This window comes from Scardinius erythrophthalmus (genome assembly GCF_964197995.2).
Source record: "Scardinius erythrophthalmus genome assembly, chromosome: 5".
Lineage (NCBI taxonomy): Eukaryota > Metazoa > Chordata > Actinopteri > Cypriniformes > Leuciscidae > Scardinius > Scardinius erythrophthalmus.
The window spans coordinates 8,677,716-8,703,591 of NC_138225.1; the positions used below are offsets into that span (position 1 = coordinate 8,677,716).

Below are 25,876 nucleotides of genomic sequence, written 5' to 3' on the forward strand. Positions count from 1 at the left end.
AAAACTGCTCATTTTTCTTTCATCACCCCTGTCTGAGGCTCAGCTTTTATGGTGTTCCGTTGAGAATGATAGCAAACAGCATTTCAGTTAATAATGCTTATATTGTATTCAAAATTGTTTGAGAACGTCAGCGATTTTGACTTTTTAGTGAAGTGTTTAACTTACAGTGGTGTAAAGTATTGAGTAAATGTAATTAGTTACTGTACTTTAAGTATAATTCTGGGTATTTTGAAAGTATCAAAGAAATTAGCAACTTTTCTACTTGACTACATTGTTTGAATATATGTACTCTTTACTCCAATACAGTTGTGATGAGTAATGTAATTAGCTGTATCTCAGTTGTTTGCTGTATCTCTTACTTTGGTTTTCAGGGACTCTTTACATCTCTGTCAACTTATCATTTGAATAATTTCATCAAAGGTGATGTATTTGACTGCAATTTTCTGATTGGCTGAAAAAGAGCATTGGGCTTCAGGTCAGGACAGGTAGTAAAGATATTCGCTCATGAAAACATTCGCTCACAGAACCATTAAATGTTGTTATTAACAAATAGCATGTTAAATGTAATCTTATCAATCACACTGCACAAAGGAAAAATAAATAGATACTTACAGATTTGTCATAGCCATCCATCATCCACATCAACTCCCTTCAAATCATCTTGTCTACATTCTTTTACCGTATACATAATATATACACAGAAAATAAAACCACAAAACGGTCTGCTGATGTTGCACTATTTATTAAGGCATAGTTCCCACAGGACCAACAGAACATCTCAATGATTACAGTAAAGCATACATGAGTTGACTGTTGATGTGTTGATCCCCTTATATAATTATATTATGCCATAACTGCATAATTACGAGCACTGACATAACTCAGAACAGCAGCAGCACAAAATCACTACAAGGCTCAGGAATAAATAATGGTCTACTATATTCATAAAGTGCAGTAGATCAAATCCAGGTCATATTTAATGATACAAAAAAAAAAAACTAAAGAAAAAAAATGAGAAATATTTTGCTTAAAGAATGAATATATGTATGCATAGTAAAAAAAAATCTAATTCTCATGATGCTGTAATGCAAAAAGAATATTTTAATGTTTAATGATTTCATTTTTAATGATTTTTTATTTATACACAATGGTATTATTTGTACTTGTTGCACTTTATTTTAATTTATTTAATTTACAAGAACCTGATGAAATCATTTATTGAATCATAATTTGGCGCTAAAAATGTTCATAATTGTCATTATAAAAAGGCAAAAAAGATATGGGTGGCTATAAGTTCATTTTCATCTATGCAATATAACATTTAATTTTTTTCTTTGGATTTTGAAATGAAAGGTTACCTGGACATGTTTTAATGGACACATAATTGCATGTCTAATTAAACAACGTTGTGGGCCGTCAACTGATTTGATGTGCACTACTAATAAAAAAGGTATTTGCCTAAAATATTTGCATATTAAAACGAATGAAACTGAACAATCACCCAGTCTCTTAAACACAATTTGGTAAATCAAATCCAGAGGAATGTGATGCAGCGAACAGGAGGGGTGTGAAGCAGAATTATAAGGGTTGGGAGGAGGTGCTGGATGAAAAGGGAAGGAAATGGAGCAGAAGCGTTAATGAAAAAGCTCATAAAGTATTGGATGGGATGTGAAAGGGGAGGAGAGACTATATATCAGAGCTCATCTCAGTGCACTGTTTGTCTGATATGTGGGATGCCAGCGAGTCAATGATGTCCAACAGCAGCGGTTGGCTGAGCGATCGCAAGTTGGGGAGCTTGGACACCTTCAGGGAAGGAAGGAGAACCAAAGAAATAAATGGTAAACAACACAGGCCATGCAATAAACCGCAAATAAACAACCAAAAATAAACTGATAAGCTAACAGGGCCAAATAACACCAGGATGTCAAATTATGTTCACAAAGGCACTCAATGGCATTTATAAATACTAGAATTGTTTAGTGTAGCTGAAAGTGGGATAATTTATCACTATTGAAGTAAATATGCGTGATGGATAACACTGATAACATGATAAATAGGTCTAAAAGCATATCAAACTTTGCCTGACAGTACATAGTCACAGATCTCTCTGTTTTGAAAAACCGACCAGAACATCGTAGACATTAAAGAGCTCGTAGAGGTTATCCACACTGGACAGGATATTTTGGTGCCGTGTTTTTAACCGTGGCGAGGAAGCCAGCACACGCTTAGAGCTGTGGTCAATAGCACACCCACCTTGGTGAACTGATGGACTATAATATGCAGGCAGTGTTTCTTCATGTCCAGAGCTTGAGTCTTATCAGCCGCCTCCAAGATCTGAGGATAAAGGAGGGATGATAGCATGTGACTGCTGTTCTTTATCATTAAAGGGTTTGAACGTTATGACACATATTAACTTTCAAAAGTTTGGGGTTAGTAAGGTTTATTGTTTTTGAAAGAAGTCTCTTCTGCTCACCATGCCTGCAGTTACTTGATCAAAAATGCTGTAAAAACTGTAATATTCTGAAATATTATTACTATTTAAAATAACTGTTTTATATGTGAATATATTTTAAAATGGAATTTATTCTTGTGATGCAAAGCTGAATTTTAAGCAGTCTTCAGTGTCACATGATCCTTCAGAAATCATTCTAATATCTTGATTTGCTGCTCAAGAAATATATCTTATTATTATTATTAATGTTGAAAACAGTTGTGCTGCTTAATATTTTTGTGGAAACTACCATAATGATTTTTTGTTTCAGGATTATTTGAAATAGAATTATTTTTGTAACAAAAAAATCTGAAAAATGTCACTATTTAATTAATTGAAATATATCCTTGCCTAATAAAAGTATTCATTTCTTACTGACCCCAAACTTTTGAACGATAGTGTATGATATATGACACATACCTGTAAGACATTCTCTACAGTAACGTTCATCTCCAGATTTTGCTTGCAGTATGCCTGCAGTCTGTTGTTGGAGAAACCGTAGTAATAAGGTGCTGCAAACAGGTATCTGTGCACTAGTTAAGGGCAAACACATCATTTAAAGTTCTTCCGTCATTCTTCATTCCGTTTCATCATCTGCCAGGTGAAAAATCTCAAGTCTGGTCGTTAGCAAAAGTAACAGCACATCTCTCCTCAACAAGCTACTCTATTTGAGGTATCATTCATGTTTCTAACATGCGAGTTAGATGACAAATAAACATTAGATGACATTAATATGACAAATAAATATCTAAAAATAAAAATAATAATATAAAAGGGAGTCAACAAAGCATTACAACAAAGCATTATGCATGGTCTCAGAAAGAAAGATTGCACATTACAATATAAAATGTAGAACATGAAGCGGTAATGAGGATACAGTGAGTCCTCTGGAGGCATGTTGACGTCCCCATAATAAATGTAGCGCAGCATAGACTCAAAGGCCTGTGTGCTAGGAACCATTTCACCTATTGAAATGTTCACCTGCCCGTCCTCTGGCATGAAGGAGCGGAACATGGCCTCAAAATAACTAAGAAAGAATTGAGGCAATGATCAACTGATAAATCAAAAGACAGTTAAAATGATCAAGACATGTTTGGAATGCCTTACTAGTTTCTATTTATGTTGTAAAATTAAATAATAAAATAATACTGTGCTGTGCACTTTGCTCATGAAATACCCAGACGACTTACTGCATAATCAAAGAAATTTTATTATTGTTGTTAATTGAAAAAAATAAATGTTAATTGATAATAATAAAAAAAAAAATATATATATATATATATATATATAATTTTTTTTAACTAAATATTTCAACTAGCTGCAAAGGCAAACATGTTCAGTTTCGTTAGGTTGCCGTACTAAAATTACCTAAAATTAAAAATATTTTTTTACCTAAATTTGTTAAAAATAACAAAACAAAAACTGAAATAATAATTAAAAGGAAATAATATTAACATATACAATAATCAAATAATAAAACAGACAAAAAAGACAATCAAAATTACTAAAATGAAAATGGAAAATATAAAAATAAAAACTAAATTCAAAATATGAATGAATACTATAATGCTATAATAATGACACTAAAATAACACTGAACCAGAATACACTGCTGTCAACTTGACCGTCCTCTTCCATGGTGATCAATGGTTATATCAACCGTGATTTACCGAACTCATTGATTGGAAGACTAAAAAAAAAAAAATCATATTCACTTTGACGGACATCATTTGCTTAAATGCCCACATGAATGCATTGAAATCATGTCATATGACAACAACATAGCTCAGTGTAGATGTTTAATTTTTTAATGCATACTGCCCCACACTTTTATTTTTAATATGCAGTAAATGTAGTTTAATACTATCTAGTAAGAATTATGGTAGTATTCCATTAAGAACATATCCATACACTCATCTCTTTTAATACTTCAAAGCTTTATCGAGGTGTTGTTATAGGCCCTAGTGACTACTGTGTCCATTACCTGGAGCGAGCAGCAAGTATAGCCTTATGTGCAGGGCGCGGATGACCATCTAGCAGAAGGATGATGTCACAGAACTCATGGCCCGCCCCCTCCAGACAAGCCTTCATGTCTTGCACCAGAGATGTGCCTGAAACAAAGAAAAGGCATCCTGATTTTTGGAGCCACATCCCCAATTTTAGATCTGTCCTGAAAGCGAATGTGTGTGTATTTGTATTTGTGTGCTTATTTTCACCTATGTCCACCGGCTGATCCGAATAGACTCTGGGAGGAGGCTGCTGTTTACGTCTCACGATCTCCACGATCAGCGGAGTGGACAGGTGCTCAAACTCTTTAGTCATGATGACCTGGTTAAAGTGACTCTCCTTGACCACAAAGTTCAGGCAATGTTCCTGGGGGGCGGAAATATAGAAACAGAAGAGAATTTGACATTCTAACAAGGTTAGTTTATTTGTATTCAGGTATGTCTTCAACTTTACCTTGAGCTGGTCCAGCTGAAGTTTGTTTGCGTTTTCACACACGCTCAGGACATTCTGCAGATCGACCGATGCCTCAATGTACTGAACACAGAGCTGCTCCAGTCTGGACAGTTTAAAACTCAAAGCAAGTTTATAAACGTCCATGATCAACAGCACATCCTGCACATGACCTTGTGGAGAGAGAGAAGGAAGACTCTTAGGCGAGTGATTTAAAATATGACCCCATGACACCCTCTATGTCTTTTCTTGAAGTGCCCCTATGATGCTATTTTAAAGGTTCCTAAATTAGTTTTAAAGGTCTCCTACAATAGGTTTACATGCATCCAAGGTAAAAAAAAAACACACATTTTCTCATAATATACATTGCAGCATCTCTTTTTTCAGTTTCTGAAACGGTTCAATCAAGGATTCGGTCTCTCTAAACCCCTCCTTTCCGAGAGCCTACTCTGCTTTGATTGGTCAGATGGCCCAGTCTGTTGTGATTGGTCTACCTCTCACACTGTGTGTCAGAAACAAAACAGCCATTCCTATATCTGAATTTCAGCTCCGGAGGCTTCCTCAACACTTGATACAGAGACTGATACAAACAGTAACAATGATGTTGGTTTTACCGTATCAATTCCAGACCACAGATTGTCATTATGCAAATTTGCTACAAACCTGCATAGTTTTGTGCAGGAATAAGACTGGAATTACTGACAACTTTTTTCAGGCAGTTCAGAATCAGTTCTTTCTTTTGGGAGACAACAACTCCATTTATTGTGCACTTGCAGATCTTTTACATTCACAAACTGCTATACTACACACTACATGAAAGGTGATATCCGAAAAAGAATAATAGGGGATCAACAGAAGGCATATCTTAAGATGTGGTGTGACTTACCTCTACGTGGGTACTGTATCTTGTCTGTGTACAGGAACTGCATCAAAACCTCAAATGGTTGAGCATCTGCCTCTCTGATTGACACTTCCAATAAAGGAAGACCCCTTGAGGACTTTCCAGAGTTGTCCTTCTGACTGCCTGAGCCAGACTCCTCGCTCTCCTCATTGCATTCGAGTTTACTCTTCTGCAAAAAGAGGACAAATATTATTCACATTCTAATTAGCCAAAAGAAAATAGTTTTGGACAGGAATTCGCATTCATTTAGAGAATGTACCTAAATGGAGGAATATTGAGATTTAAAAATAAAAAGATTTTTTTGTGTGTGTGTGCAAATAATACAAATGTTACAAGGTAAATATCTACAATCTTTTTGTTTTATTTAATAAACATTTATTAATATTTATTTTAAAAACCCTCATTTGACAACAGGTGATAGGACAACATGGCATAAGTACAAATTTTACTTCCCCCCCCCCCCTTTTTTTTTAAAAAAAGGTAAAATTTCTCGATATCAAAGATGCATACAAAATCAGACATGATGAAATATGAAATAGACCTGTTTCTGTCGATCTCTCGCCTGTAGAATCTTCTTTCGGAGCCACTTACAGCGAGCTGTTACAATGGCAATATGACCCAGGACCTTCTCCTCCCTCTGTAAACAGAAAATAAAAAGAGGTCATTTATTACTAAAACTAAAATGTTGCCAATGATTCAGAATGACAGTGTGTATCAGATAAAAACATGTAATTATTTTTTACAGGACAAACTAACCTCCCCCAAGATAAACTCTACATCACAGAACTGACGGTTTTCCCAAAGTTTGCCATAGTCCTCATGAAGTGTGCACTTTGGGTAACAAGAAAACTAGGACAAAAAAGTATAATAATAAAAAAGAACAGTTAAATAATAATATGGTATGTTTAACTGCATTAGATAAGGTCAAGCACTCACCTGAAATCTGTACATTTCTCCACTGCGTACATTATTGTCCACAGTCCCACCAAAGATGTACATGGCATCATGGATAACAGCTGCTGCATGGAACAGCCTCCCACTTGGCATCTGAGAGAAACAGGTCAAAATCTTTATTTACAAAGAACAAACACACCACAAGCTAAAAGGCAAACCCTTTTTCCAAACTACAGGGGAACTCAATTAACTCATCAAAATGAATGCTGAAAACATCCACAATTGAGTCATGGATGCTTACGATGTTGCTATGAATTTATAGGTAGTCAAACCCACAATTGTTAAGATGTATTACAATTAATTAAACTGCATGTGTTTTTAAATGGCTACAAGCAAATACACTACCATTCAAAAGCTTGAGGTTGGTAAGATTTTTTACATTTCTCTGAAAGAAGTCTCTTGTGCTCACTATTACTATGCTGCATTTATTTGATAACATTTTTTACAATAAAAACAGTAATGTTGTGAGATATTAGTAAAATTTAAAATAACACTTTCTATGAGAATATAGTTTAAAATGTAATTTATTCCTGTGATGCATCATTACTCCAGTCTTCAGTGTCACATGATCCTCCAGAAATCATTCTAATATTTTGATTTGCTGCTTAAGAAACATTTCAGCTTCTTGAACAGTTGTGCTGCTTATTATTTTTGATTCTTTGATGAATAGAAAATCCAAAAGAACCAAAAAAATTATTTGTGACAAATTTCTTTACTGACACTTTTGGTCAATTTAATGCATATTTGCTGAATGAAAGCAAAACAAATTCTGACTGACCCATAACTTTTGAATGGTAGTGTATGTTAACAAACATTAATTTTCAATGGGAATAATATAGATTTGTTGTAATTATGTTAGCTGGTGTTATCTGTCCAGGTCATACCTCGCTGTCGGTGCTGGGATGAATGACCTCCCAGGTCTGTGAGTCCACGTCATAGCAGTGCAGTTCATTGGGTAGAGTGTTGTCTGCCGCTCCTCCAAACACATACAGGTGACGGTCAAACGCCACCATGGTGTGGCCATAGCGTCTCTGAGGGGGCGGAGGGGAGCCACGCAGTAAATGCTCAGTCGGGATACGGGTCCATCTGTGGAAAAAATGCATTGCTAATTGCGTACAAAAATTGTGTGGTTCCTCTTTCCCTACCATTTTACATAACAAACAACATTTAACTGAAATGAGATGAATAATGACAATATTGTCTGCTGTAGAGCTGGAATTGACATTGGTTCATAACTGACTCTGTTATTCTCCTGTGTATTACTGTGAAGCTTCTTTGAAACAATCAAAATCCTTATATAAATAAAAGTGAATTGACATAATAAAAACTCACGCACATTCAGTATTACACATAAAATGACATTTATCAATGTCCTCTCTGCTATGCTCACATGTGGCCTTTGAATTCAAACTGAAAGAGGTTGTTGGTGATCTTTGCTCCACTCTGACCGGAGAAGACAAACATCTTATCCCGACATACGGCTACTGGGAAGTTACAACAGGAAGGTGGGATTTCACCGCTTTGTTCAATCTATAAGAAACAAAGAAAGTGGTACATCAGAAAAGTTATTATGCATTTTACATTTATTCATTTAGCAGATGCTTTTATCCAAAGCGACTTACAAATGAGAACAATAGAAGCAGTTAAACTAACAGTAGGACAACAATATGCAAACTTGTATTTTATAAGCTTAAAGGGTTAGTTCACCCAAAAATGAAAATTCTGTCAGTAATTACTCACCCTCATGTTGTTCCAACCCCGTAAGACTTTCGTTCATCTTCGGAACACAAATTAAGATATTTTTGATGAAATCTGAGAGCTGGATCACTCCTCCTGCAGGCTTATGGACACGTTAACTTGCTGGCCCAGAAAATGTATTAAAGACATTGTTAATATAGTCCAAGTGACTCCAGTGGCTCAATCCTAAGTTTATAAAGCGACGAGAATACTTTTTGTGCGCAAAAACAAACAAAATAAACAACTTTATTCCACTTTTCATTTCCTTCTTTCTGGGCCTCGAGTCTTTTCTACGTAGTGTAATAGCGTAGCGCGTCTGTGTTGCACGTCACCACGCATCACACATGACCAGCGTCGCCCAATAGTGAGCCTACGTGGTGACGTGCAACACAGACGCGCTACACTTAAACACTATGTGAAAAGACTCGAGGCCCAGAGAGAAGGAAATGAAAAGTGGAATAAAGTCGTTATTTTTGTTTGTTTTTGCGCACAAAAAGTATTCTCGTTGCTTTATAAACTTAAGATTGAGCCACTGGAGTCACTTGGACTATATTAACAATGTCTTTAATACATTTTCTGGGCCAGCAAGTTATAGTGTCCATAAGGCTGCAGGAGGAGTGATCCAGCCCTCAGATTTCATCAAAAATATCTTAATTTGTGTTCCGAAGATGAACGAAAGTCTTACGGGGTTGGAACAACATGAGGGGGAGTAATTACTGACAGAATTTTCATTTTTGGGTGAACTAACCCTTTAAAGGTGAACACAAACTCTTAAGAAAAAGCTTAAAGTCAAATAATATAATTAGACAAAATTTTAATTAAACATGCAAAGATAGACACCTCTTCCCAGCATGCCTGCTCACGATCCTGAAGACTGATGGTCCACATGTCATTCAGCCTGTTGAAAAAATAGTTAATTCATATATTAACAGATACATTTTGCCATTCAACGCCGTGTAAAGAGGGGAGTAACATGCTTGCCTGGCATTTCCATCATATCCAGCAAAAATCCAGAGTTTGTCGTTATAGACCGTGGCTCCATGAGCCGATCTGGCAACCAGACTGGAACATAAAAAAACAAAAAAGTATTAAGACATCAGACAGACAACACAACAATGCTGAGAAAGACAAAAAAATATATAATTGTTGAAAACTTGTGATTTACCGTCCCTCCACCTTCCATTCTGTCCACTGCCCGGTAGCAAACTTGTACTCAAATAGATCATTTTTGTTTTTCAGGTTAGAGTTTGAATATATGTCTCCAGTGTAGCCACCTAAAAATACAAGCAAGAATACATTACGCACACAGGAAAGGAAAACACGACATAGAATGGCACATTAAATGTCGAGTTTTAAATCAATGAATGAATGAATGAGCTGAATCAACATTGATCTGACTCAAGCTGAATAACGACACCACTGTCTTCTGTAGAGCTGCTTATAACTGAATTGAACTCATTTCATAATTGAAGAACTTTACACAGTTATTGCACTGAACTGACTTAATAATGCTGAATAATGTCTTTTTGGAGCTGCTTTACAGCCTATTTAAATGGGTCTCATATTTGATGAAGTTGGATCATTGATTCTGTTATTTTCGTGTTTATTAGTGTGAAGCTGCTTTGAAACAATCTCTATTGTATAAATCAATATTAAATCAAAGTGACTTGACATTGAAAACCTACCAAATACAAACATGCTGCTTCCATACACAACTGCAGAATGGTGATATCTTGGTGCTGGTGGGGTGCCAGTAGTAAACGCCCTGTTAATAATGTAAATGCATGTTAGAGGGTACAAAAAATATATATTTAAGCACATGCACCTTCAAGCGATTAACATATAACCCTCACCGACACCACGAGCAGTCCTTCACATCAAACCGCAACAGGTCATTAAGCATGTTCTTGCTGAAAGAAATGATCACCAGAGTGAGATCTTTCTGTATCTTTGGAGTGAAAGGAAAATGGAGGAAATCCAAAATACTCACCCATTGTCTCCTCCAAAAACATAGATGGCATCCCTGTACGCCACAACAGTGTGTTTGCTACGCCTGCAAGAAACAAAACCCAACATACACTGTTTTTACAGCTGAATACAAAACCTATTGTTAAAGATGGAGAAAAACGTGTATAAATGAGTACCTTGCACCCACAAACTCATCACATGGTGGCAGCCTCCTCCAGCGGTGGACAGTCTCGAAAGGCCCGAAGTTGAGTGTCAAATACTCAACACTGTCAGAGCAGCTGTGGTCAAAATCAACACTGGGGGCAACTTTAGATTTACAAGACATGGCTCCAGGAAACCATGACATTCAGTTTACATCTAGCAAGGTTTTGTCCAGCCGAAAAAAAAATTAATTTGTTTGTAAGTTGTCGGACGGTTTGAGCTGTTTTGGGATCATCTGAACCATGTTGCCCAAAAGATTATTATGTTTTTTTACAATCTTACCTTCAATAGGACTAACGTTAGCTAGCTAACGTTACAAGTGTATCTGATCATCTGTCATTTTTGTCTCTAAACGTCTAAAAACAATCGTAACATAACACATTAAATTAAACACGTCGATTTGACAGAAGGGAATAATATCATGGAATATATACAGATAGGAATTAAATCGCTTCTTGCTCCTGGACGTCAAGGGAGGAGACGAGGCTACTTGACATGCGCAGATTCACAGCTTTGAATGGAGGACAGCACAGTAGACGTCATCAAGAAAAAACACACTAAAGGAATTATTAATATTTTATACGTCTCCGTTTATATTTTTACTACGCACACCTAAATTTTCTCATTTCTAGACATACTAAAATAAATAGAAATATAAGAATAAACGGAGCATTATTAAAAAACATACGCACGAGGTTGCATTTTCATTGGTCGAAATGATGAGGGGCGGGATCAAAGCAGGAAGGTGACTGGAGCTCGCGGCAACTCAAAACGCGCCAAATTTCTACGTCGGCACAGTATGAACAACGGAAATATATATTTACAGTAATATTCTATGTAGACCGGTGGCAACGCGAATTTTATGTACATTTATAAGGACAAATAGTTTTGTTTATCGCTGTTCGCAGCACATTAGTGAAATTCATGCGAACAGAAGGTCTAAAATTCTCTCCATCGCGCTGAAAGTTGGTCGAATTGTGTGAAGTGGCGCTTTTAACTAACTTTAACTAATTTAAGTTAGTTCTGCTGTGTTTGCTGACTGATTTGAGTCTTGCAGACTCTTGTCAGCTATGGTTTTACAAAACAGTGGGCGATATAAAACAGACCGAGGCGGGGATCAGGACAACCAGCAGTAAGTGCATAATAATGTTGACACGACAGATATTTCAGTCTAAAATGTTACAATGGTAATTTAGTGCTTAGCACCAGTTATAAAGTATCTGTATCTGTTTGGTAAAGCAAACAGTGTTTGGGTAGTTGACAAATAATCACTTTTCTTTAACATAAAGATTTTAGTTAAAAATATTTATAAATGTGTATATTGTAGCTAGACACAATTGTTCTTCAACATTTTAATAGTTTTTTTGCTGTTCACTTAAAGTGTCCCGGTAGTATTACTTAATATATATATATATATATATATATATATATATATATATATATATATATATATATATATATATATACACTTTTATAGTTTTTATTAATATCTTAAATCAGTTTTTATTTGTATATCTTCAGGTTTTTTAAGTTATAGTGATTGTGTTATGTGCATTTGTAATTTTTTTTTACGTTTTTTTATGTTTCTAAATATTAGTCTTGTATTTGTTTTCAATTCAGTTAGTACCTTTTTTTTCTTATTCAAAATTGTTCATCTAAACTTTATATTTTTTTCCGGCTTCATTACATTAACAAAAAAACCTATTTTTAATAGTTTTAGTTAACGGTAACACCATGTACAACAGATATATTTTTATTACAAATATTCCATTCAATATCTCCATTAATATGAAGTCATAACTGAATGATTATCCTGGAATTAGGAAAATAATATACCTCAAATATAGCCTGACACTGCTGTCACTGGTTGAAATGTCAAGATGACAACTTTGGTAGAATTGACAATTGCCTAGATTGAAACCAAATCCTGCAACCTTTCAGTTTACCAGCATAGATTTTAATTAGTAGAGCTCAATCTCTTCTGTGAACCTTTCTCGTAGCGTGCTCTGACAGCTTTTGCAGTTGTCAAAACGTCTGTTGAATGTGGATGACAGGTTTTGTTGCAGTAGATTTCATGTTGTTGTTGGTTTTTAGGGATGATGCGTCTGCTTTGTCCGCTGTCAAGCGGCTGGAGCGCAGTCAGTTCACTGATGGGATGGACGAGCGCTTTGGCTTCGAACGGATGAAGGAGCCTGGTGAGAAAACGGGATGGCTGATCAACATGCACCCGGTAAGAATGAATGTCAGACATTCAAACACTGTAATTAGATGACCAGTAAGCTGTGCTTTCTGGCTTTTTACTGATAATTTAGCCAATATTGTGAAAGTTTTGAACGTTACGCTGTGTATTTCTTCTCAGACTGAGATTCTGGATGATGACAAGCGGATGATCAGTTGTGTGGACTATTACTTCATACAGGAAGATGGAAACAGATTCAAAGTGCGATATTACAGCAGTTTGCAAATATACATATTTCTTTCGATCAAATGTAACATTGAAGGTTTCTCCACTTTTTAAAACATGTATTTTATCCTTTATGACATTATCATAGAGCAGGAAAATAATGTTATGTTGGCAGAGGTCCTGATGTTGTAAGTTTCCCTTTTTGTGTACGTGTCCCCACAGGTTGCTCTTCCTTTTAAGCCGTATTTCTACATAGCCACTAAAAAGGTGAGTTTGAGCTTCTTTACTGAATGAAAACATTTTGGTTTGGATGGATTGAATGATACTATATGTCTTTTTGTATCTGTTAAAGAACTGTGAAAGAGAGGTTATCTCCTTCCTGTCAAAGAAGTTCCAAGGGAAAGTGGCGAAGCTTGAAGTTGTCCCAAAGGAAGATTTAGATCTGGTAAGTTAACATTAATTCATTCATACATTAATTCTACTAATTTGTTTTCATCATTTATGTTCCTGATAAGCAAGGCAAGCCAAGACAATTTATTTGTAAAGCACAGTTAAAATGTGCAGTACATTATAAAACAAGCTTACACACCACTAAATGACAACAAAGACTGTCAGGGTATGTGAGTAATTTTATTTCATGATAACAATATATATTCATCAACAATATAGTTATTTTTGCTTTTAATAAGGTTTTTCTGATATCAAAATTTTTTATACCTTTGAAATATCATAATTCTTTTTCAATATCATTTAAAAAACTAATACTAACCTAAAAAAAAAACTCAAGCTTACTGAAGACAAGTAAACTGTGATAAACTACAAATGAAATGGACCTACCTGAAAAACCTCAAGCACTAGAAATACTACATAAAATGTAAAGTATCAATAATCAAATATATAGAAAAACAATGCATAGTCTTTACTGTGTGAATTAAATATATATGTATTCTTATTAAAGTTACAAAAGTGATTCAGTCAAGAGCAGTGAGAGATTTTCTCTCTCTTTTGTTGTTTGAATAGCATTAATAATGACAGCAGGTAAATTTGGATGCTTTCACTTTAAGACCGACTGCACGGATCCAATATAGCCTACTCGTGCGCTTTCTCTCTCAACAGTTAACGTTCACTTTGGACATGACTGACTGTCTACTTGCAAATACATGGTCACTTAACCATATTTAAACTTTCAAGCCTAATTAGGCGGCAAAAAGCACTCAGTTCAGTACTCGCTCGCTTTGAGTAGTGGCTTCATGTCGCGTGTCTCTCAGACAGCGTGCGCAATCTGCGCATATTCTGAAATGAGTTGTCTTTAGCTGCTAATTGTGCTTCAGCAGTTTAAAATCATCTGCTTTTAATCAGCAATGCTTTAAAACATAGGCAAACGATAAGCTTTTGTGACTGCGCAGCACAACAATGTCACATGAGCATAACTGCGATAGAGGCGATAGTCCAAAATCCCCACCGGTTGACAAATTTCCACCCGTTCATCGCGTCTACCGCTATATCGTCAGCGTTTCAGCATAAATCTTAAAACAGCACTATTACACAACACAAGGCATCATGGTCCATCATAATGCTAAACAGTGTTAACAAAAAGCCTGGGAGAAAAGTTTAAAGGGGGGGGTGAATTACTGTTTCATCCATACTGAGTTTTTTACACTGTTAAAGAGTTGGATTCCCATGCTAAACATGGTCAAAGTTTCAAAAGTTAAGTTGTACGTTTGAAGGAGTATTTTTGTTCCAAAAATTGTCCTTCCGGTTTGTCACAAGTTTCGGAAAGTTTTTTTCGAGTATGGCTCTGTCTTACGTAAGAGAGGGCGGAATTTCCTTATATGGGTCCTAAGGGCACTTCTCCGGTAAGATCGCGGGCGCGCGCGCACTCGTAGACCAGAGCAAGAGAGTGAAAGCAGTTCGCCATCAAAGCGCCCTGCCCGGCTTTTGGGAAGTCAGTGTCACCAAAGAAGTGTGTTTTTGGAGTTGTGTAAGACTGTTGTTCCCTGCATTTCGACGATGATTGTTTTATAAACAAAGCCCAGATCGTCTAATGCTTAAGGATCGACCAGTCACAATGATAAAGGTTTGCGGTCGTGCGTTGGAACGGTGAGTAAAACTGTTGAACAAATGTCTCTGTGTGTTGTTAGCTCGGCGCGTTAGCACAGCTTTAGCTTCGCCCACACGGCCCGCCCCCAGCCGCTCGTTTTTTTCCGGAAAGACTCGGTACAGCCAATCTTTCAATTAAAAATATAATAAAACAAAAGACTTTTTGGAGATATGAAGGATGCAATATTACTCTATAGGTACTCAAGATTAACAGGAGATTGAGTGAAAATGAGCATTTCACCCCCCCTTTAAAGTAGAAATCAATTTAAAAGACACTGATGCCATTATATAACATGAATATAAATCAAAATCTATTTATCAATACTTCAATTTTGTTCATTTATTGATGCTTTTTGATTTTACTCAATCTTTTGTCATTTTTTTCATTCATTTGATTGTTATGTGTCTTTAAAAGCCTAATCACCTGGTGGGCCTAAAGAGGAGCTACATCAAACTCTATTTTAACACGGTGGATGACCTTGTTAAAGTGAAAAGGGAGATCTCACCTGCTGTCCGCAAAAACAGAGAGAGAGAGAAGTCCAATGACGCCTACACAAGCATGTTATCCAGGTATTCACATTTTGGCTGTGTTAAGAAAGCACACTGTATATTTAGATGTCCTGCTAATTTTGAAACCTTTGTTGCAGCAATGTAGAAGGAAAATAAGTTTATTCAAGAAATTAATTTGTAAGACTTTCCACAATGCACTTGACATTGTTCTCTATTGTTATCCAGATCTATAAATGCTTCTTTTGCATGTTACAGTGCTTTGGTTGGTGGGAGTGTAGTGACGGAGGATAAGGATGGCTCGTCGAAGAAGATGACTGAGCAGCTTGACAACATTTTGGACATGCGAGAATATGACGTGCCCTATCACGTCCGTGTTTCTATTGACCTGAAGATTCATGTGGTAAAGAAACATCCCATACAGGCTACATGACTGATTATACAGTACGTTTAATTTTTAAACGAGACCTTCTTGGCTGACAGCTCTGTTTTCTGACAGGCTCACTGGTATAATGTGCGGTACAGAGGAAGTGCCTATCCTCCTGAGATTGTGCGCAGGGATGATCTTGTGGAAAGACCTGTAAGAATCTTAACAAATGCTTCTGCATGTCTTAAAGAGTTTAAATACTTGAGATATTTGCTTAGTCTCTGGCAATGATTCCCAATAATGTCAATCCAGTTTATTCACTGAGGATCCTGCATTAATTTTGAATCACTTATTCATGGCAGTATTTTTCTGTCATTTTAAGGACCCTGTAGTGTTGGCATTTGATATTGAGACCACTAAACTCCCTTTGAAGTTTCCTGATGCTGAAACAGACCAGATAATGATGATATCATACATGATAGATGGACAGGTAATGTATTTTGCGCTCTTGCGATAGGTCAGTCATTAATTACATACAGTAAATAAGTAATTTAATTGTCAGTTTATTCATGCTGTATTTAAATTGTATCTGCCTCTTTGATATGGTTTATAATGTATGTGCTATTTTCCCAGGGCTTCCTCATCACAAACAGAGAAATTGTCTCTGAGGACATTGAAGACTTCGAGTTCACACCTAAACCTGAATACGAGGGCCCTTTCACAGTATTTAATGAACCTGATGAGGTAAGGCTGAACAGTATATGATGTCCATTGTTTACCAGACTGGTACTCAGTGCTGCAATTGAACAATTTATATAATGTCGTCAATTGTAAAACAAGGCTTGAGAAAATTAAGTTGTCAAACTACTTTTCTGTAGTTTGGTAAATATTTGCCTTCCCTATTTCTGATTTCTGTCCTTTTCTGTCTGCTTGCAGGCCTCTCTCATTCAGAGATGGTTTGAACACGTCCATGAGACCAAGCCGAACATTTTTGTCACTTACAACGGAGATTTCTTTGACTGGTAGGACATGCTTTTAGACTATTACTGTTAGACTATCTGATATTATATCACATAAAATCCTGTTGACTGTTTAATGTTTTTATTTTTCATTTACATATGGTTTTGACCATTTTTTGTTTTTTTACAAGTAGCATGATGATGGTGAATTTGTGTCTCTATGTCCTCAGGCCATTTATAGAGACCAGGGCGGCCCAACTTGGCCTGAGTATGCATCAGGAGATCGGCTTCCAGAAGGACAATCAGGGAGAATATAAAGCCAGCCAAGCTATTCACATGGACTGCCTCAGGTAAGAGTGGCTTAAATGTTTTTTTCTAATGAATGGCTTGTGTATGACTTTATATTAGGAAATACTCACCCTCTCTCTTCATTCAGGTGGGTAAAGAGAGACAGTTACTTGCCTGTAGGAAGTCATAACCTCAAGGCTGCAGCAAAAGCTAAGTTAGGTTATGACCCCGTAGAGCTGGACCCAGAGGAGATGTGCCGTATGGCTACTGAAGAACCACAGGTGCCCTTCCTCTACTCCTCAACTTTCACACTCATTGATCATTTACATGGATGACCGTTCACTTACTACACAATAAACATTTAGTCAACGCACTTTATTTCTGAGGTTTATGAATTTAGCATTCCAGAAAAATGTCAGGCAAAATATAAATGAATTTTTAACACAGATTTTATTGAAACACCATACGTACCATGGCGTAGCTGTAGCCTGACTTCGTCATACTCATATTCTAGTCAGAATGTGAGTCTGATACCGCTCCATAGAGATTTGATTATGGGGCGTGTCTCAACCGAACTAGGAAAAAAAAACCTCTGCACTCAATTGGATAGACCTACAACCAATCAGAGCAACGGAGTAAATGACGCATGTCCTTCATTCATATTTTCAACCAACAAAATGTCGCGGGCGCAGCTCTCTGTTCCTCTTTTAAAATGAATGCGCTGTCAATATCTTCTATAACAGACACGATGGCGGAATCTACACATGATGTTTCATAAACAAAGTTCGGGAGGAGCACGTACAAATAATCAATCCAATATCAACTTGTCTTCAAACAATACCATGTCTAACGTTACCGAGGAAGCATATTCACTCTGTCAACTTACCTAACAACACTCCTTGACAGTTTTCCAGCATCCCTCCACCACCCCGAATCCTCACTCTTGTCTTGTTCTCTCACAACCAGGAACACGGGGGGAGTATGGCTACCGAGCCCACAGCCCTCTCCTCGGACAGCACGTCATATACGCATTTATTCTATCGACTTATTGGTGTGAACTCGTGACATCTCATATAGCCTACGCATTTATTCTATCTGACTTATTTGTAAATGTGAACTCGTGAAATCTCAATTCTCCAGCTGCAGTCGTCTTTGTTGTAAACTAATTCAAATCAAGCGCTCTTTGGTGACGTGGGTGATTACGTAACCGCAGACCATCTGTCCATCATCGATTAAAGCCCGCCCTGGCAATTTGATTGGTTCGGCCTTCTAGGAGCCGAGCATAATTACTCCTCAATGGATCGAGTCCAGACCGAACTTCCCGACCAAAAAATGTTGTGGGCGGGGTTCGGGCTGGCACCCAGGCTAGCGTAGCTGCATATTAGCCATCAAATTGGTTCTGAGTGACTATGAATTTGTTACTTTGTGAATCATTTGCTTATTTATTTATTATTATTTTTAAATATAAATGTTTTAATATATTTTATTCTTTTAATGAAATATTTAGATTTTTGGATTTGACAGTTCTTGATTTTGCATTATGAGCTGTATTATTGTTTTTCAGACTCTGGCCACCTATTCAGTGTCTGACGCTGTGGCCACATACTACCTTTACATGAAATATGTTCATCCCTTCATTTTTGCCCTCTGCACCATTATTCCCATGGAACCCGATGAGGTCTGTATTTACCAATTCTTGGCTTTATTGTTACTAATTGTGACGAGAAAGCTGTAAATATAATTGTTTTTAACATCATGGTTTTGTTTTATATCTGTCTGGACACGCAAATGTGTAAACAGGTTTTGCGGAAAGGCTCCGGTACCCTGTGTGAAGCCTTGCTGATGGTTCAGGCCTTCCATGTCAACATTGTCTTCCCAAACAAACAGGAGCAAGTCTTTAATAAACTCACAGATGATGGTCATGTACTCGACTCTGAGACCTATGTGGGCGGCCACGTCGAGGCTCTGGAGTCTGGTGTGTTTCGCAGTGACATCCCCTGTCGCTTTAAAATGGTAACTGGGAGTCCATCTTAAACCAAAGCACATTGTTTTGACTTGTTTTATTTGTGTCGTATCTTCATAATTATTTATAATTTATGTTCTTACAGAATCCAGCAGCATTTGACTTTTTGATTCAGAGGGTAGAACGTACTCTTCGTCATGCGATTGAGGAAGAGGAGAATATTCCCCTTGAGCAGGTCACCAACTTTAATGAGGTCAGTCAGAGTCAGTATTCAGTGATGTTTTTTATGAACACATGGTCCTATTTTGTGAATTATGTTTTTCATGCTTACATGTATCACGTTAAATACCAGTTGTCATAATAATCTTACCTGTTTCAGGTGTGTGATGAGATCAAAAGGAAGCTGATCTCTCTGAAGGAAGTGCCCAATAGAATCGAATGTCCTCTTATTTACCATCTGGACGTGGGGGCTATGTACCCCAACATTATCCTCACCAACAGACTACAGGTACAATACAGTTCTCAGCTTATACTGGTGCTTAAGTTGTTAATTTCATTGTATTGACATACGCCCGCGCGTTTTGCTCGTTTTTTTTTTTTAGCAATGAAAATAAACACTAAATGCTCTGTTAATTTTGATCTTTCATTTTCGTGTAATACATCAATCGATCCTGTTCAGTTTCTATTTTTTTTCTGTATACTCACAATAAAAATAAAGTGTTTTGCTTTTTGACAAATAAAGAAAAATTAACATGATGCGATTTCTGCCTTCTCACTGTCAGTAAACTCCCATTTGAAACGCGTTCGAAAATGATCTATAACTCCGCGAAAATTCAGTCAAACAGGCAAACAGACCCACGGGCATAAAGCTTGAGATCGCATCTGTTAAATGAAGTAACTTATATAAAAAACAAATATTCTCATCTTCTGTAATCTGTATAAAAAGAGAGCGACTCCAGTCGACCTCATTACGAGCTAATTCACAGTAATGTGACCACTCCCCGGAGAGCGCGTGCTATTCAAACGCAAATTCTGAGAACTATTGAAGATCTGTGAAACGCCCACATCAGCTGTAAACAAAGCACGTCGCGATCGAGTGAGGCATAATATAGCCTACCTTATGGAGAAAAGATTCCTCAGAACAGTGCTGATATGAGGAACAATATATCCTGATATGAGGAGCAGATCCCGCTGAGGAGTGAGGTAGGCTGTTTTCTTTTCTCACGTGTGGAATAACGTTATGGAATAACGTTAGTGTAGGCCTATGCAAACCGCAAAAAGATGAATCGCATTTCTATAATATGACTCGCCTTTCTGTGAGATGAATGAAGGGTACATATTTGTAAAGACTGTTTAGCCTAAATATAAATCGCGCGTCTGTGTGTGAAAGAATAAACTGTTTTGCTATAGCCTACTGAGATGAGTAAAAATCGACTGGAATATGTTGAAATAAAATGTATTTGTATAAGCAACGTATTAAACTGCAAATTAGCATTTATATGCCCTAATATTTCATAAAAACAACGTTACAGTCAGTCACTTGTTGACTAGATTTGGGTACAGTTTTTAGGCTACTGTAAAATATACTGCCACATAAAATAAGCTTTTGTTTAGCAATTTCTGCTCATATCTAACGTTTTTTATATATATATATATATATATATATATATATATATTTGTCAAAAATAAAGTCATAGACTAAGATGTTAGATGTTCCAATGTTGGCTATATTCAAACTAATGAATACACATGATAAAATGTAGGCCTATAATCTTTTTTCTTTTTCTTTTTTACAAAGAAAGAGTACACTTGAAATATTGTTGAAATTGTAATTATTGTTGTAATTGTAACATTTTTAATAAAATAGCAAAACATATTTACAAGAGAGATGTAAGCAAAATCTTAAATGGTCAATATAAGTCTTCTTCTAAATACATCCTTTGTCCTTGCATTGTGGCTCAGTCAGTGTCACACCTGAAAGAATGGCTCATTAGGCAGAGTCATTATGCAGAGTGGGTGGGACAAGGTGTAAACTGCTCCTCCCCCTCGCATATTGGCTTTCCAAGCAAAACCTGTTTTACACCATTTAAATCAATGTATTTTTTTTTGTGAACGATAAAGCAAGACTATTTTTATATAATTTTGAAGCTAGAACTCAAAGGGACCACATCCATTAGTCAAAAGTCTTGTGGACACATATTTAATATGTGTTTTGTGGTCTTAATTCAGCAACTTTCATTTTTATTTTTTCCAATAACCACGCATAAACATGATTCTCTTAAAAATACAAACATCTACATACAAGTTGCTCGCATATTATCGTAGCCCTGTTTGTGCTATATAGAGTGAATTTACACCTTTGTCATTAACATGTTTATAAATAACTGAAAAAAGCACAAATGTCAAGGCATGTCAGAACATCTCAAGGGCCCCAAAGACACCTTGGTCCCCAGAGGGTTAAGACAACTTTTAGTTTGTTCCCTTCAGCTGTATATGAAAAAAGTGAGTTTTATCATCTCTTTCTCCATCTATTTTTCTTGCTCCTAGCCCTCTGCCATGGTGGACGAGGCGACCTGTGCCGCCTGTGATTTTAATAAACCTGGTGCAAACTGTCAGCGCAAGATGACATGGCAGTGGAGAGGAGAGATCAGTGAGTGATTTGATCTTCTTACATCTCTGAGGAGACGTTTAATGCCACAATTGTTTTCATCTTGGGTTGACTTAAGAATGGCAAAGAAAGGCCATTATTAGTACTTCTGTTTGACAAGGACACATTAATTTGATCAAAAGTGACAGAAATTTAGAATGTTACAAAATAAATTGTTCTTTTGAACTTTCTATTCATCAAATAATCCTGAAAAATCACACAAAAAGAGAGATTTCTCTCAAAAACCAACCTTAGTCACAAACTTTATAAAGTGAGGACAAAACTATTTACATTGGTTAATAATAGGGCTGGGTATCGGCAAGGGCTTCACGATACGATACATATCGCGATACATGTGTCACGATACGATATATCATGATATATTGCGATACGATACTAGGGATGTAAACGGTTAATCGATTATCGATTAATTGTCGACAAGGATTTACTCGATTAAATTAAATTATTGTCGGTTAATTGAACATTGCGAACGTGACACAAGATTATCGCGGGCGGCGAGAGACCCGACACAAACTTGAGGCGGCAAAAAAGAAACCAAACATGAGGCGGTCAAAATGGAGTTGAGTGGGAGCATTTCAAATTACAGAGCTGGCAACTCTCACGCATTCACCGTGAGACACATGCTTTTCACACGCTCTGACGCCACACATCCATTTTCTCACGCACAGAAAAATCGCGAGGCAAAGAGGACACGGAGACCGACAGACTTGACAGAGCAGGTGACTTTATGATATAAAAAATCTCAGCTCTCAGATTCTGTCAATTTTATTACGAAATTCAAACAATAAATACCGTTTTGGCGCTTGTAAATGTGACACGACAGATCCCTAGTGCACGTGAACCGATCATCTCTAACGTTAGCTAATAGTAAAAAAACACGAACACTGTTGAAAGATAGCTACAGTACAACTTACCGAAATGTATATTCCTCATACATAATATCGATCAATCAGTGTTTTTCATCAGCTTGAAGAGGTCAATAACACAGCTGGAGAACAATTATGTCACATTTACCTCAGGAAAGTCATTTAATGAACATAATATAGTCTATAGCACGTAGTTGGCAAGAAAAGAAATAGCTATAGAGAGTATTTAGCTAAATATGTGTTCTATATTACATATTATATTTTTACTTGTATCATTAAATAAAGTTGTTATTATAATAAAAAAACGCATCATATTTAATTATTTTTAACCTTAAATAATAGCCTACTACCAGCTGATAGGGCTTTCTGTATGTTTACAGCATTAGGTGAGTTGTTTTTTTTCTTGAGAAAAATTAAGGCCTATCTTGTTCCTAATATTTATCCAAATTAAAAAATTTAAATAAAATCACAATAATTGAATTTAAATTATAAAAAAAGCGTAGCTTACCAGAAATTGTACCATATAAACATTGTAATATGTTGTCACTAAACCTAATAAAATTCAGTTTAGTTACTAAAATGTTACTGACAATCACAATACACTTATTGTGATGCAATTATTTACAATTATTTTTTTATGTATTTTAATTTTCTATTGATACCGTGAGAAATTTACATTCTCAGGAAAATAGCCGCTTATCAGTTAATCGTTAATCGATCGATAAGGTCAATCAATTAATGATTAATGAATTAATCGATAATTTGCATCCCTATACGATACATATTGCGATATATTGCGATACTTAAAAAAATTATAATAATTAAAAAATAATAGAGTTGAAAATACAACTTGCTGTGTGGTATGTGTATCACATCATATTGATAACTCAGCAGAAAAATAAAAACTTCCATTCCAATTTATTAGCAAAGCTATTTGCATTGCACTGAACATTGAACACACTGATATTTATGAAGTGCATATTGTGTCACTGGACACTTTTAGCTAAAAATGAAGATCCCACAAAATTTATAAAACTGAAATTTCCTCTGTTGAAAATAAGTTATTTTAATGAATGTGTATCCAAAGAGTTGCAGTCCCCTGTGACTTCCATAGAATATATTTTCATACTATGGAAGTCAATGGGGAACAGCAACTGTCTGGATAAACATTCATCAAAATAACTTATTTTGTGTTTAGCACATTAGCGCAATAAGACTCAAATGTAACAGAATCCAGATGCTGTCTGACAGGCTTTTAGTGCCTGCTGTGAGCTTCGCGAGTACGCGCTCAGAAAAGCGCATGTTAAAACAGCGCATCAGCATGCGAATGAAAGCGTTATGTGGCAAGGCTTTAAAGCACATGCAAATAATGAACTTTTGTGAATTGCAGTGTCGAGTGAGTGTAACTATTTCTGCATTAAAGTGTGATGTGTGTACGTCACGTTGAGACAAAGGTGCCAGAACTGCGACTGATAGAGAATGCACTGTAACATGATACTATGATATTTCTTCAAAAGCAGATCGGGGAGACATTTTAATCATCCATGATCAAAAATCCTGATATCGCATACCAAAGTGCACCAAGTTGGCTCTGCAAGCTGGAGGCGATCATATTTTCCGCCATGCTCGCTCCAGCTTGGCCGTATGAATGTATCTGACGTTCATCTGCTTTGTAGATAGCGAGTCAGCGATCTACAGGAACTGAGGAGGTCGTTTGACACACAGAGGGATTTGATGAGATGTCAACATCATTTTAAACCCGTTTAAAACTTTTACTTTTTTTTTTTAAAGTATCGATAGTAGAGGTTGGAATATCGATACACTATCGTGAATAAAATTATCACGATAGTTAGCTGTATCGATATTTTTGCACAGCCCTAGTTAGTAATAACATAAACAAACATTATAACATTAATATGCTTCATAATTTCGGAAGTTTTAACTATTATAAAGCGTTAATGCAGTTTTGCTATCAGTGAGGTTCAGGCTGTTTTTTATTCCCTCATAGTGCCGGCCAGTAGGAGTGAGTTTCACCGCATTCAGCAACAATTGGAGTCAGAGAAGTTTCCCCCTCTCTTTCCAAATGGTCCACCTCGTGCTTTCCATGTGCTCAATAGAGAAGAACAGGCTCGTCATGAGAAGAAGCGCTTGGGAGGTCAGTATATTCTTGATTCTCATACCCATCTGCAAGGATCTAGGTTTTGTCTGATTGTTGTCAGACCAAGAAAAGCTTAAATTATGCACTTGTACATCACTTGTATAGATGAACAGTGAGACACGTTATTACATTTATATTTGTTTTCTTAGACTACTGTAGAAAAGCCTATAAGAAGGTTCACCTGACCAGACTAGAGGAGAGAGTCACTACCATTTGCCAGAGAGAGAACTCCTTTTATGTTGACACGGTTCGAGCCTTCAGAGACCGTCGATATGAGTTCAAAGGACTCCACAAGGTACTGGATCCAGGCCTAAATGGTGTTGAATTGTTTCTTTTGTTATGAATGTTACAGTTTGGTATTTCTTTGTATGCAACCTGTAAAATTGTATTGTTTATAATTTTGTAGTTCATGGTATTTTAAAATGTACTATATGGATGTGGTTAGTGTTTGGCACCAATCTTAGTTTCCCTGAGTGGGACAATAAAGTTGAGTCCGAGTCTGTCTACGTAGTGCATCAAACTCTATTTAAAAAGGATATGTTTTTCTAGGATATATCGTCTTTTAATGTGATATTTTAGTCTGCTCACCTATGCTGGGAGGAATCACTTTTTATTTTTTATTTTTTTTATATAATCTGTCCAGGTGTGGAAGAAGAAGCTGTCTTCAGCGCAGGATAAAGGGGACGCAGCAGAGGTGAAGCGCTGCAAGAACATGGAGATTCTCTATGAGTCTCTGCAACTGGCGCACAAGTGCATCCTCAACTCCTTCTACGGATACGTCATGAGAAAAGGGTATTGAACAATCAGAGCCAGCACTTTTATTGCCCAGTGCTAGAGCAGATCTACCTGAGGAGTTTCTTGTCTTCTGTAGTTGCTGATATTACTTT

General features: G+C 36.5%; 2 protein-coding genes across 5 annotated transcripts in view; one reads left to right on the top strand and one right to left on the bottom strand.

Annotated features, from left to right (window-relative positions):
• Positions 1-724: 724 nt before the first annotated feature.
• lztr1 (leucine zipper like post translational regulator 1) lies at positions 725-11,228 on the bottom strand. 4 transcript variants are annotated; one of them, XM_081365810.1, is made up of 21 exons: positions 10,992-11,228; positions 10,685-10,865; positions 10,531-10,593; positions 10,394-10,450; positions 10,226-10,305; positions 9,706-9,814; positions 9,522-9,602; positions 9,381-9,438; positions 8,194-8,333; positions 7,688-7,889; positions 6,786-6,896; positions 6,606-6,698; positions 6,391-6,486; positions 5,835-6,018; positions 4,952-5,121; positions 4,708-4,864; positions 4,476-4,602; positions 3,369-3,518; positions 2,912-3,017; positions 2,254-2,334; positions 725-1,803 (listed from the first exon to the last, which is right to left on the bottom strand). In XM_081365810.1, exons 2-21 carry the CDS (start codon positions 10,852-10,854, stop codon positions 1,687-1,689), a joined length of 2,352 nt encoding a protein of 783 aa, XP_081221936.1. In that variant the 5' UTR covers positions 10,855-10,865; positions 10,992-11,228; the 3' UTR covers positions 725-1,686. The 4 variants fall into 4 exon arrangements, with proteins under 4 accessions (XP_081221936.1, XP_081221937.1, XP_081221935.1 ...); XM_081365811.1 differs by having other exon boundaries at positions 10,685-10,786; positions 10,992-11,208; XM_081365809.1 differs by having other exon boundaries at positions 10,685-11,208.
• Positions 11,229-11,427: 199 nt separating this feature from the next.
• Positions 11,428-25,876, top strand: part of pole (polymerase (DNA directed), epsilon) — a 33,362-nt gene continuing 18,913 nt past the window's right edge. The window contains exons 1-21 of the mRNA XM_081365776.1: positions 11,428-11,841; positions 12,804-12,939; positions 13,069-13,149; positions 13,336-13,380; positions 13,466-13,558; positions 15,629-15,783; positions 15,979-16,123; positions 16,220-16,300; positions 16,470-16,577; positions 16,721-16,831; positions 17,024-17,109; positions 17,277-17,396; positions 17,483-17,615; positions 18,899-19,012; positions 19,135-19,347; positions 19,443-19,550; positions 19,677-19,805; positions 21,845-21,947; positions 24,840-24,986; positions 25,139-25,284; positions 25,633-25,781. Of these exons, the coding sequence (XP_081221902.1) occupies positions 11,780-11,841; positions 12,804-12,939; positions 13,069-13,149; positions 13,336-13,380; positions 13,466-13,558; positions 15,629-15,783; positions 15,979-16,123; positions 16,220-16,300; positions 16,470-16,577; positions 16,721-16,831; positions 17,024-17,109; positions 17,277-17,396; positions 17,483-17,615; positions 18,899-19,012; positions 19,135-19,347; positions 19,443-19,550; positions 19,677-19,805; positions 21,845-21,947; positions 24,840-24,986; positions 25,139-25,284; positions 25,633-25,781 (2,465 nt within the window). The 5' untranslated portion in view covers positions 11,428-11,779. The remainder of the gene's footprint in view (positions 11,842-12,803; positions 12,940-13,068; positions 13,150-13,335; positions 13,381-13,465; positions 13,559-15,628; positions 15,784-15,978; positions 16,124-16,219; positions 16,301-16,469; positions 16,578-16,720; positions 16,832-17,023; positions 17,110-17,276; positions 17,397-17,482; positions 17,616-18,898; positions 19,013-19,134; positions 19,348-19,442; positions 19,551-19,676; positions 19,806-21,844; positions 21,948-24,839; positions 24,987-25,138; positions 25,285-25,632; positions 25,782-25,876) is intronic.

Coding starts and splice junctions, on each gene's coding strand:
- lztr1 (XM_081365808.1), bottom strand. CDS start 10,854: ATGTCATGGTTTCCTGGAGCCATGTCTTGTAAATCTAAAGTTGCCCCC. Junction 9,603..9,705: donor GAATGGAAGGTGGAGGGACG/GTAAATCACAAG, acceptor TTTATGTTCCAG/TCTGGTTGCCAGATCGGCTC. Junction 8,334..9,380: donor AGCAGGCATGCTGGGAAGAG/GTGTCTATCTTT, acceptor TGTTTCTTATAG/ATTGAACAAAGCGGTGAAAT.